General features: G+C 40.7%; 1 protein-coding gene across 5 annotated transcripts in view; it reads right to left on the reverse strand.

Annotated features, from left to right (window-relative positions):
- LOC124158725 (adenomatous polyposis coli protein-like) overlaps positions 1 to 13,496 on the reverse strand; it is a 389,744-nt gene continuing 376,248 nt past the window's right edge. For all 5 annotated transcript variants that reach the window (XM_046534002.1, XM_046533985.1, XM_046533994.1 and 2 more), the window contains 7 exons: positions 12,824 to 13,179; positions 12,467 to 12,716; positions 11,690 to 12,073; positions 10,516 to 10,739; positions 9,335 to 9,541; positions 8,757 to 8,968; positions 1 to 6,622 (listed from right to left, as the gene is read on the reverse strand). In XM_046534002.1, coding sequence (XP_046389958.1) covers positions 1,833 to 6,622; positions 8,757 to 8,968; positions 9,335 to 9,541; positions 10,516 to 10,739; positions 11,690 to 12,073; positions 12,467 to 12,716; positions 12,824 to 13,179 — 6,423 coding nt within the window. In that variant the 3' untranslated portion in view covers positions 1 to 1,832. The remainder of the gene's footprint in view (positions 6,623 to 8,756; positions 8,969 to 9,334; positions 9,542 to 10,515; positions 10,740 to 11,689; positions 12,074 to 12,466; positions 12,717 to 12,823; positions 13,180 to 13,496) is intronic.

Genomic DNA, 13,496 nt, shown 5'->3' on the forward strand with positions numbered 1-13,496 from the left:
TGAATGTGTACATTACATAGAATACTTTATTAAACATGATCAGTCCATTGTACACAGGTCCATGTTAGAAACAACCCTGCTTATATTCGTAACATTACTTTTTAGAATGAACCTATAAAGTAATGATCTGAGTAGGGTAGACAATTCAGGCACACATCCACATTCTCTCAAATCACATAGGAGGGAGGCTTTAAACGTGTGAAGCAATCTCCACATAATATTAATACACTGTGTGTGGAAGAAATAATATTGAATTCCTTTTTTATCATGGTGCACACAATATGTGGTAAAATAAATGAAAAGACACTTAAGTTTGTAGAATAAAAAAACACTATCATGACACAATGATTATGACTATTCTTCAACAATAAATTATATTGGTCACATAAGTAAATTATAAAAAAACCCACAAAATTTTTCCCTGTATATTGCCAGAGATACAGTTTAGCATCCAAGTCTAAGCTGCTCTGACACAGAGGAATTCTTTCAGTTTGAGTCAAGACTTGTTCTCCCACTGAGAGCTTAATCAGTCAATCCAGAAAAGACAAAAGCATACCAGTCAAGCCTTTTTGAGTAAAATGTAGAGTTTTTGATAACTAAATCCAGTTGAAGCCACTGACCTTATCGACAAATTTTTGGAATGCTTCCCAATCATTGGGTATGGAATGAATTATTTTCACTTCTTAAAAGTACTTTTAATGGAATGGAATATGCACACTCAAACATATCAACAGTGAAGAATGTCACAACATAAATGCAGACTGTGGTAAGCAGCATTGTTAAATATAATGCATCAGTGGAAGAGAAGCCTGCATTGATCTCATACACCCAAACCTTGTGACAAGACAAGAAATCAATATGAAAGAAATAATTACACTTAAGTCCCACATACTTAAATAAATACACTGTACAGAAATGTTCTTTGAATGTCACAATTTAAGTCTCAATTATGCAACTCCTACATTAATACCAATTGAAGCATTATAATAATTCATCACCAATGATATATGCTGTTACATTATCATCTATCACACAATCATAGTGTTCTTTAGTCAACTAACTTAGGTCTAAGTCTGCCAAAAAATTGCCACAATACCGAAGAGTATCATGATGTTCTTATGTGAGTAAGAAATACAGTCTGAAATATTTCATTTATACACAGCCAGATAAAGTAACTATGACTTAGTCCTCAAAAACAATAAATGATCAACAACTTTAGAAATGTGTCCTGCTAATGAGTTAGTGTCTCTCTTAAAAATTTTTCTGATAAATAAAAAAAAACTTCCCTAGATTTCAAAAATTAAGAGCAAAGTTTATGCTGAAAAAATAGTGTCTGTGGTAGTAAATATTTTATTACTGACCTTAATTTATATAATATTTCCTTTACATTGGTAGATTAGTAGACTGGGCGGCTATCTTGGTATTATTTCCAAGTGTATTTCACTCTACAGATTTCACATTTTTTGTAGTTTCAAGCATTGGCAAGATAGAATTGAGAACAAGAATTAAATTTAGGTACATAGTTATATACAAAATACTTTGAATTTCATTCTTGGCTTTGACTTCCAAAGCTCATGCAAAGAAAGAGTCTTCACAAAAGGACTCCCACCATGTTTCTTTTTCACTCACACTCATTCAGTCCATTCACGATGCATTTGCAACTCTTCTATTACCTGTTTCTACAAAATGATTTCATCAGCATATTTCACATTCACACATCATTTCATTCCTATATAACTCTTATTTAATTACTGCCACTTCCATCTCATCTAGAGAAATGGAAGTCCATTGGAGTTCTAAGGCTAAGGAAGATTAAACGAGCAACATTACACTCACACAGTGGTCACTCTCATGGATGACGTAGTCATTTCTTCTTCCTGGCGGACAATCCCATTACTGACTTGCTCCCTTCCCATTTCAGAATAAGGAGGATTTCTCTTAACTCCTGACATTGGCGATGACATATTTTTTGCCGATGTTGGTATAAAGGATCTGGCCCCAGCAACATTTCCTTGACTTCCTGAGGATGGTCTTCTGGGGGGACTGTAATTGAATGGAGGAACTATTGCTGAGGCTTGAGGTTTTGATGGCTGGGTTGACGAAACCCCTGCTTCTGCCTCAATTCGTACAAAAGATCCCAATCTAGAGAGCCTTTTGGCCTTCTCTTCACTTGATTCTTCATTGGTGGACCGTCCAGGTTTTCTTCTCAGAACCACAGGATTTTGCTGGCATGCATCTCCACAGTCCTCAACGTCTTCACAATCCTCACCATTCCCACAGTTATTAGAATATGGGACACATGAGCTATTTGGTTTCAACCTTGGCTGAACCATTTGGCTTTTACATGCATCACTGGACTTTTTAATACTGCCTGAAGCCTGAGAAACTTCTTGACTTCCTTCTGCTACATTTCCATTGGTGATCCAAACTCGATTGTCTTTCTTATCAACCTGACGACTACGGCTTTCTTCCACTTTCTTCCATAAGTTGGCTATTTTACTTGTCACCTCCTTCTTTTTCTTAGTTCCAGGGTTGCTGCCTTCTTTAGGACCTCCAATGGAAGAGGTTGAATTAAGACTCGAACTGCTTCCTGATTTGGGAGTTCCATTTGCAAGGTTACCAGCCACACTTGCAGGTCGTCTCGTTCCAACCAATCCTTTAGCCCTAGTGAGAGCAGTTCCTCCTGAGCTAGTCTCATTACCCTGAAGACTATGATTGCTCAATGATGTTTTTATACCAGCTGGTGGTGAAGAGATGCTACCTTTCCGGGCAGTTTGAGACAATTTGACATGGTTGCTAGCCCTCACTGGCATTGTAGCTGCTTTATGTAAAGCACGAGGTGTGGCTCCACTGGTGCTTGAAGCTCTACTTGTGGCACTATCTTGACTTGATGTTTTAGTCAATCTAGACAGTTGTGTTGGCTGTCTTAGTTTACCGGGAGTAGCAATTTTGGAGGCAGGTATTCCAGACTTCTTTTTCTGCTCAGTTTCTTCAGTACCAGATGCTGGAAGAGGTATCCTGGTTTTTGTGGGAGAAGCTATCTTAGGTGGATTCGATGCTGATTCTTCTTGAGTGGAGGGCTTTTCTTTGGTAAACGTTCCCTGCTTTACAGGAGGTGCAGTTAGAATTGGATCTTCAACAGCTTGCCCCTCAGCATTGGCCAAATTTTTGGAATGAATTAACTCTTGCTGATTGCATTTTGCTTGCTGGGGAGTGGATCCTATGGTGGAGAAATTACTTCTGGTGACAGGAGTAGCTTTAGGTAATACTCTCTTGCCCCTTCCAGAGTTTAGTGCCACTCTTGGACTTGTGATCGCACTTCCTGCAGGCGAAGGAGACGATGAGGACGACCCTTTCCCGGGGCGAGCTGGACGATGGGGTGAACCTCCTCTAGTTTGGCGTAAAGCAGATGCACGGGTAGGCCTAACTTTCAGAGGAAGATTTGAGTTTCGAGGGGCAGTGACTGAGGCAACAACTGGAATCTGACTATGAGGACTCTGCTTTCTTGACGATACAGGGCTCGGAGATGAAGTCTTCCTCTGTGTTTTAGAAGGGGAAGAGTAGAGTGTTCTCCTTCTACCACGGACAGGTTTAGGAGAATCCTGTAAATTTTCAGTTGCATCCCTCTGTCCATCCTCGGAGCCAAATGGTTTCACTATTCGAGGGCCTTTAACTTTAGGCAAGTGATTCCCTTCCTCATCGATATCATCATCATCATCATCATCACTCTCACTTGATGATGACTCATTGTATTCCACTTCATTTGCTACAGCATGGTTACTAATCCCATTCATTCTTTTTGCATCACGCTCCCCTGATTCTGTGTCAGATTCATCTGATACCAGACTAAGAGTTTCACAATCTATCAATGGTGGTTCATCACTAGCACTTGACTCACTGCCCATAGTTTTCCTAGTGGCATTGATAGAACTCACAACCAGATTTGCATCCCTCTCCAAAACTTCAAGTTCTTCAGCAGTGATGTCCAATTCTAAGCAGCCCTCGAAATTGAAATTCTCAGAATTTAGGTTGTTGTTAGAAGGTGATTCACTGATAGTGTGAGTCTGAAATCTTTCTTTAGCTTCAGCTCTCTTTTGTTTAAGCGTTTTAGGCCCAGCGGGCTTATGCATTCCCTTATTTCCAAAAACATCAGAGCATTCATTTATTTCATGCTCTCCAGAATTTTCGCACCCAATTAGCACATGAGCATTATCTAACTGCTCATCTGGCTGGAGTGTGCGAGTTAGAAATCTTTCTCTATCTTCTTGGCGGCGTTGTTTAGGAGTTTTAACTTTGGTATCAGCTGTAGCTGTGACCTCATCTTCGCAGTATACCTCCTCCACAATCTCACTAGCATTAATATCAGTGGGATCCTCCTCTTCCCCAGTTGGTTCTCCTCCAATTGTGTAGGTTCTATACCTGTCTTTACCAAGCTGCCGCCTCTGTTTTGGAGTAAGTTTCTTTGAGTCACGCTTTTTCTTGGGTGTAGATCCCGCCGAACCACCTTCATCAGAGCGCCCAGGAGTGGCAGTTCCCTCACTTCCTTCCCCTAATAAATCTGCATTTTGCCCCCCGCCATCCTCATTTCCTATTTCTTCAGTATCGCTCCCAATAGTTTCGGTGCCTGGCTCGATTGTTGACTCCCCTTTGTCCGTTGGGTCAGTCAGCTCATCAAAAGTGGATGGAGGGTTAACATTTTCCAAGCATTCACTCAGACTTGGACCTGAACTTGTGCGCATGCTACATGACATGGTGTAGGCAGCCACATGTGCAGCGTATGCCTCAGCCATTGCTGCTGCTGGACGTATCAACTCAAAGAATGATCCCCCACCACTTCCACCACTGCCCCCACTTCCTGCCCCATCTGATCCAACTTTGCCATTGTGGCTGTGGCCATTACCACTGCCTCCATTGCCACTACTACCTCCATCAGCCACTTCCGATGTAATGCTTGCAACACTCACCATGCTGTTCTCCATGTCCACTTCATCCATCATGGATGGAGGTTTTATATTTTCCAGATGGGAGTTGCAGCTGCTTGATGCTGCACTTAGGTCATCAAAATTGTTCGACCCAAGGGCTCTTCTGACTAAAGTCGTCAAAGTTCTACGAGCAGTGTGGCGGCACTCAAATCTTTTGGGAGCTGGAAATTGCTTCTTTTCTTCGTCCACCCCATCTTCGGGAGATTCATTAGATGTTCCATTCTGAATGTTCTCACCAGAAAATCCATTTCCATCTAATGCTCCAGAAAGGCTGGTGTTGAGGGACGGTATACTTCCCATTCCTGATGGGGGACCAATGGAATCCAAGTTTCCACAGTCTTCTCGGGCCAGTCCCACAGCGACTGCCAAACGGCCAGCTTCCAGTTCAATGAGGTGAGATTCAGTGAGACGATCTTCTTCACCACTTGTAACCCTTTCAATTTCATCACTACTCGGAGCTCTGTCAATCTCTTCAAGCTCAGAAATATTAGCTTCACCTCCCTGGGTTGCTCCTAAGTCAGACCGGAAAGACGAAATAAGAGGTGCACTGATGCTTATGCTAGGGAACGAGACAGAATTGGGAGAGTCTTCATTCCAGGTGTTACTTCCAAAGCTCTGTTTCATGTCATGAACTTTCTGCCCACGACCACTACCAGAGTCTCTAGTGGATCCTGTAGACGAAGCCGTTTCTTTTGTACCACACACACTATCAGAGGGACCTTCTGATGGGCTTTCTCCAGTAGTGAGGTTCTCTCCTCCACTACTAGGAGTTTCCGCCATCCCAGGAGATGACTCAGGAGATGAGTCAACATCCTTCTCAATTATTTGAAGGAAACAATCAATCTCTTTTCCCACTGCAGGTGCAGGGGGGCAAGGGATCTCCTGGAGGGTGTTCTCCTTCCTGTTTCTGCCTTCTTCCATGCTGTTTGCTTCCACCAGCCTTTCGGTGGTGGTGACCATACCTTCCACCCGGTGGGGGTGGGGGGGAAGGAGACTGCCCTCTGTGTGCTTTGTTGCGTCTTCTACGGCTTCGTCTGCTGCTACGACTGCTGTCGCAACAGCAGACCCCGACACGTTTTTTGAAACCTGTTCCGCGCTCATGGCAGCTGATAGCCTGTCGTCCATTGACCTATGAGCATACTCTGGATCGTCAACCGCATCACTGCCCTCCCAAGCGCGACTGCATAGCTCCAATCGGTGGGGTGTAACATTTGGAAGGGAGGGAACTTCAGCACCATGTAGGGGGCCCATCTGATGGGAATGCATGGGGGGGTTTCCCCCAAGAGGCCGCCTCGTAGCCATCACTACTCCACGAGCACCTCCACCCAAATCAGACTTGCTTTTGGGCATGGCTGAGTGAATGCACTGCTCTAGAAGAGCTTGCTCAGATGGTGTAGGCTCAGCACCCAAGGAATCCACACTAAGTGAACTGAGGGAGCCGTTCCGAGAGAGAACCGTCACAACCTCTTCAGAGAGTGAACTTGTCTTCTGCCGCCCACTGGAGTAAGTTGCTCCACGACCAGCCTCAGAGTTATCATCACCACCATTGGAGGAGCCTGGCCTCCCCTCACTGCTGGGGTCAGAGTGGCCAACAGTGGCAGGGCGAGGAAGCAATGACCTATGGGGTGAACCTCCTTTACCTGAAATAACCAATTATGATGCACCTCAGAATGTTATTATCATAACTGCAAAGGATATAGCAATGACTTATCAAATTTATCTCAGGTTGAAACAAAAAAGGAGTATGAAATCAAGTGAAGAATTATTGATCACTAATTAGAAAAAATCATCTGCAGGTACTTTCACACATACTAGAATGTATTTAGCACTAATAATTACAGAAATATGCAAAGAAAAATAAGCAAACTAATGCTCAAATTATAACTAATATTTTGTGAATTTTATTTTGTTGGATTATAGTAGAGATGTGCGAATAGTATCCGCGAATACTCGAATACCTCGAATATTAGAAAGTATTCGATATTCGAGGTTTTATGCGAAAAGTACCGCCTCGAATACCTCGAATACTTTGAATTTCGCGTCATACACTGTCGCACGCACGTCGTTGGTAGTTGACTCGGAAAAATGTAGAGAACTGTAGTCATTCAGTGTTCGCAGCGCCGTTTTACGCAAGTTGACGAATTACATCAAATTCGTGGATTTTAGCGGTGAAAAGAGTTCGACGAGGGGAACCGAAAATGGTCGGGTGAAAAAATCCGAAAATCCCCGATTCCCCCCACTAGGAGAACCTCAGTGCCGTGGGATAGCAACCTTAGGGCATTTCCCACGATCCGCTATCCCCCTCCATTCAGCACTCGCCTCACCCACTCTGACGCTTTCCTCTTCTCCGAAATCAAACAAAAGGTCCCAGCCTGCGCAGGGATCGCATTACGAAGACACCTGCTTCGAAAAAAATATCGAGTTACGTGAACAATAAAAACGTGTTTCACGCCCTCCCCCCTTTTCTCACCCACTGACCTTTTTCTGGCTACCTGCTTCGAAGTTCCCCAATTCTGGATGTCAACTGCTGTGTGAGTACCGTGGGATACTTACATTAGCGCATTTCCCAAGATCCGGTATCCCTCTCCATTCAGCACTAGCCCCCCCCTCTGAGGCTTTCCTCTTCTTCGAAATAAAAAAGGTCACAGCACGCGCAGGGATCATATTACGAAGACCTTAGCTTCGAAAAAATACTAAGTTACACGAGAACAATAGAAACGTGTTTCGGGCCCTCCCTTTTCTCCCCCACTGACCTTTTTTTCCTACCAGCTTCGAAGTTCCCCATTTCTGTGTAGGTCAACCGCTGCACGAGTCATCTATTAGCACAAAAGGTGTCTAAGAATGACTTTCTTCAATTGATGTTACACCTTTATTGAATTGAAATATTAGTAATGTGCGCGTAATTTCAAAAAGAATAAGACCAAACACGATGTATTTCTGAGTTTATTTAAGCATTTTACGCAAAGAAATAAATGTCAAAATACGACGGAGACTTAGCATTCTGGCGAAACTCTATATGAGCAGCAGAGCTTCTCGGAAGTTGATGCGGTATTTTTTTCCGAAAGCATATATCAAGTTACAATTAATGAGTAGTGCTATAAATCTTTATTGTTACAGTCCCAGACAAAGGGATATTTTCTCAGAATATTTGGTTTCTCCCTGATAGCAATTACAATTCATCTTCTTATCTCGTGAGAACTCCCAAAGATCGACTGAAAATAATTGAAGAAAATCCGGTGGAATAGAGCTTGTATTTTGCAAAATGCCTCAGATTGTCAGCTAGCACTTGGCAGCAGAAGTGGGGGTAAAGCGATGTTAGTTGAATTAATGATATGCCCAATTGTTTCCATAAAATTAAAATATTCATTAATCAGCTAAATTCCTGTTCGAATCATTTAAAGGAAATCAAAATTACTCCCCAAAATCTTGTGTTGCCTGCTGCATAGGCAACCGAGTCAAAAATTCCAGCATTCATCATTTAGTATTCGAGGTATTCGAAATTCGAGGTATTCGAATATTCGAGCAATGATTTAATATTCGAATTCGATATTCGAATTCGAGAAATCTGCTATTCGACCCATCTCTAGATTATAGTTAAATGAGAAATTGACTTTCTAGTAATATGCAGGGAAAATGTTTTCTAAAATGCTACAAAATCAGAAATAATCTCATACGGCTGCAGCATAACAGACCAAGAGTATGTACTTTCATTGAACAAAAAAGGACTTCACGTCAATCTAAACTAATATTTTTGACCACCATTGTAATACTGACCGTGCTTGGGGCTTCCACTGTTACTAGATGCTTTTGGCTCCTCATCATCTTCTTCTCCAATGCTTAATGAACTCAGTGATGCAGCATGAGAGATTTCAAGTGGAGTGTCTTCTGTGGCATACCGTATGGGAGTATCACACAATGGGCTTCCTTCAGCTGTAGCATGGCCAGTGGCCCCTCCACTAGGAACAGAAGGCACCATTCGCCTCAAACTATTCAGTAAAAATGATCATAATTTTAATCATCATATATTTGTTATGATAAGGTCAATAGAAATTCAAACAATTTATTTGTTAAAGAAATTTCACATGCACATGATTAAATTTTTTGTACCAGCAGACTGAAATAGAGCTAGCGTCAAGTTATCCATGGAAATTGAACTCAGAATTTTGAATAAGCACAAGCATCAGTGACATATGAATTTTAATGAATTTCCATCACAACAAATTGAAGAAATAACCAAATGTAGTTCTAAAGATGAAACTTCCAGGTCAATGCAACTAAGAGATTAAAATTGTTAATAAAATCTGGAGCAATTTCAACGGAGCAAACACAGATAAGCATTCATCATAACGTACCTTCTCAAACAGGATGCACCTTCCGGAGATGAATTAATAGTTAGATCACTCAATGATGTAGCATTAGAAAATGTATTTGGGCTGCCTTCAGTAGCATAAGTTTCCATCTCATCACGAGCTGCAGAATACATTGGCATACGCAAAGCTTTCTGATAATTCTGTCCACTTTCTTGAGAAGTGCCTAATCGTTGCTCACACTCTTCATCCCTGAAAATTATTGAAGGCAAGATAAGAGCTGAAATGTCTAAAAAATATGTACCTAGAATATTAACTCAATACTCCCACAATGGCCAAAATATTAAATTCATTCACTCTTTTTGATAAACACCTCCATGACAGAAAGCATATTTATGATTTTTTAAATAAACATTCTATCAGATATGAGACATGGTGAGAAACAAAATGTATTGTTATCGGTCTGGAGGGTGTAAAATACCTATGCTATGGTAAAGTTTAGGGCCTACTACAAACTGAAATTACCCATTAGTATTAAATTCTGGACTGAGTAAGAAATAAATTTATCCAATATTATGAAGTTTCGGACTGAGGCAAAAAAATAATTTGCAATATTTACAATTTTGAATTACTCTTCATAGCTTAACCCTTTGCACTAGGAATTAGGCAGCCCGTACACCAGTACTGCACAGGGAATTAAATTTCTAAATACCTTCAATAGAAATTCCTGCTGGTCGAGTATCACTTGACATGTGAGTTGGTACATAGTGAGCTAGGCAATTTTGAACGTCAATCGACACTTGAGTGGAAAGGTTAAAGATGTATCTATGCTTCGAAATACACCATATATGAGATAAAATAATTAGCCATAATGATCCAATTAAGGTCTTTACTATGTACATATATAATTTCCACCACAATTGAAAACGGCCAAAAAAATGGTTGTAAATTAAAGTTGAGAGTCTCACTTCTCAATAAGTGCAAGTTTTTAAGTACAAAGACCATAGGCTTTAAGTATGTACGGAAAAAATTGAAATGCCAGAAAAATGGAAGCCATGCTGAAAATTTCTTGTGACATCAGCTGACAGCATAAATGCTTTATTTTCTGTTTCTCATTGAGTTATTGAAAAATACTTAACGGTGATGTGTGGGATGCCTACTTTAGCCCTTAGAGCTAATACAAGGCTCATCATCACCGCTTACCACAGCAGTTTCTAAATTCATACCTTTGAATCCTGTTCTGAGGAACCATTTCTTGGACACGTGGGTGAGGAATGCCATACTTGTGCTGGAGTGGAGTAACCTGCGCATTGTGCATACCAGGACCACACAAATGCCCTACTCCCGCAGGCCGTCGAGGGCCAGCAGCTAAAATGGGCCCCTTCCTCCGCATTTGAGCTGATGGGGTCATCATAGGAGGCTGTTGTGGACGACGATGTTGTGGTCGTGCCTGGGAGTTCAAGAAAAAAATTTAAGTTGCTTTGCTCACTACATACCTACAAATATACTTCAGCAGGTCACTTTGGCTTGAAAAAGTACGTAAGACAGTTTTTTCACACATTTTAAATAAATACAAGAGCTGATAATGTTTTTGTAACATGAAAGCAGTGACATACATTCACAAAAATCTGATCAAGAATTTTACAATTTTACTTCTTGAGCCTTAATTTTATCTTTGCCTATTTGTTTAACTTTCTCTGCAATTCACTTAATAAGCACACAATTTGTTAATTCATAATGACAGTTATTGACATTTATAGCTACATGAAAACACATTGAGTGCTGAATATATAATTCATACACCATTTGATTACAGTCACCATTATAGATCAGTCCTTACACAAGTATGTACCTACAATCCCTCCACTCTCCTCACTTCTTCCATCGACTTAGAATCAGAAAATAATTCAGGAAAAATTCAACAGATGACTAATGACTGAATACAATTAAAAAGTAATAACAATTCACTGATTTTACAGTTTTGATGACATATCTACAAAAAAATACAAGTAAAAAAAAACCTTAATTTCAAAGGTTAAAGTGTGGTTCAGCACACACTTTAGGTATGCGTGTACTTGTAAACTTTAAATAATTTATTGTTTCAACAAAAAAAAGAAAAAGAGAAAGGAGGATTCCCTGAAGAAGAAAGGAAATAAAGAAAGAAAATATTCTGCTCAACAATAAGGTCAAGCGTCATGATAAATCAGTGATGATGTTGAATACCATAATTCATGAGAGGGATATTGAAGACAATCATTTCAATGCAAGAGTGGGCTTATGATTCTTCTAGTACATAAATTTAACATTAATACTCCATCCACAGATAAAAAGAAACAATGATAACTGACGGTATGCTTGGAGGGTGTTCCAATGGCCATATTTAGACATATAAATGATTACCTTTGGCATTGCAGACTGAATACACTCAGCAAGGATGTTATCGTTATCTCCAGAGAATGATGAGCTGTCATCGGATAATTCAGCATTATGGTGACTACCGGTGCTCAACGGTGTAGGTGGTGTAGTCATAGGAACTGCAGGAGAGTCTAGTTCCTTGTTCTTATCCCCTTCCGACAACCCTCGAATTTCTTCATTTGCAAGATCTCGAGCACAATGCTCTCTCTGAACTGATCTGTCCCCTTCTTCAGCATCATCACCATCTCTCATTTGATCCGGAAGGGAAAGAACAGAGAGATCAGAATGTGATCCTGCATGAGATATATTGGCTGGAGTTCCTTCAGTACAGTATGTGCTCACGGCATCATCGCATGGCCCAGCTGGTACCTGTATTAATAATGCAGTAGAAAATAAAATTATCTTTTGTAATAAGCAGTGCAGGTACATTTCAAAGTTTATGTCCACCTACAGTACTTGTGTCAAAGGCCCTTTAATTATGATCATTTTATGAATGCAAGTATAATTTTGAAACACATATAATGACTTGATTATTTAAACAAAAAATAGAAATTTGTTGAAAGAAAGTAGGATGGAGAAGTTCTCAAATGTTCCCAACGTTAGCATAAAATATTCAAGGAACTTCTTTCCAAAATAAAACTCGCAGACTAATGAAGAGGTAAATGGCAAAACAGGTATAACTGGTACTTACACTGAGAGAAAGACACAACAGATTGCTAACATTACAATACTAAGAAAATGAATTAACTGATGAAATCATACCTCTCCATATCCAACTGGCTTTCCTTGGCTGACTGCTCTAGCATTATCTTGAGACATACGGCAGTTTGACGGTCGCTCTTGCTGCTGCCGCAGGACAGGCATTGGTATAGATGAGCCACCAAAGGCTGAATTAGAATATCCAGCTGCCTTCACAGGAATTCCACTAGGTCTTCCTCTCATATTAGCAATGGCCCCAAATCTTCCGGCCCGAAGGATGTTTTTATTGTTGTTAAACTGCCTCTGCCTGTGCCTATGAAAATGCATACAGAATTACCACACCAAAATCAATTATATCCAGTACTTAATTGATCAATGCAACAAACAGGAAATCTACCATGGGGAAAATTGAAAAATTACCTATTGTTTTGCATCCCAATGTTAATGCAATCAGCCAGCATATCTTCATCATTCTCATCACCTTCTTCACCTTCACTGACTGGCGCCAGCTCACCATCCTCCCTCTTCTCTTTTTCCGTGTCTTGCTTCTCCATGCCCTCATCATCGTCATCACCTCCAGAGGCAACAGCACCGCTGCTGGATGGGCATGCAGCGGCAGAAGCTTCTTGGCTTCCAGCCGACACCTCCTCCTCCCCTCCCTCCACTGCATCTGCTTGAGGAGATATCTCATCATGATGACTCTGCATTGTTGAGCGGCCTTGGCCTAGATCCACCGTCCCTTCCCTGATATCATCGCTGCATTTTGTGGTTACTTCCTGTAGATAGATCACATTTTGATGGCTTACAAGAAGGTATTTGAAGCAGCTATTGCTTGAACAAGCCAAAAGCAGCATTATGTGGTCGAAAAAAATTTTATGAAGCACCAAAGATTAGGATGAATATATGTATGAAAAAGGAGTGTTACATACACAGTCACCAAATGAAATAGAAGAACAGCTCATGGAAATAAATGCTGTTACCATTTATAGTTAGTTCATAAATAACTTAGACTAAACACATGCATCCCCATAGAATTTTGTACTTCAGCAGTAAAGCAGTAAAAAATATTACAAGTTGTACCATCAACATTAGA

The sequence above is a fragment of the Ischnura elegans genome, chromosome 1 (genome assembly GCF_921293095.1).
Source record: "Ischnura elegans chromosome 1, ioIscEleg1.1, whole genome shotgun sequence".
Taxonomy (NCBI): Eukaryota; Metazoa; Arthropoda; class Insecta; order Odonata; family Coenagrionidae; genus Ischnura; species Ischnura elegans.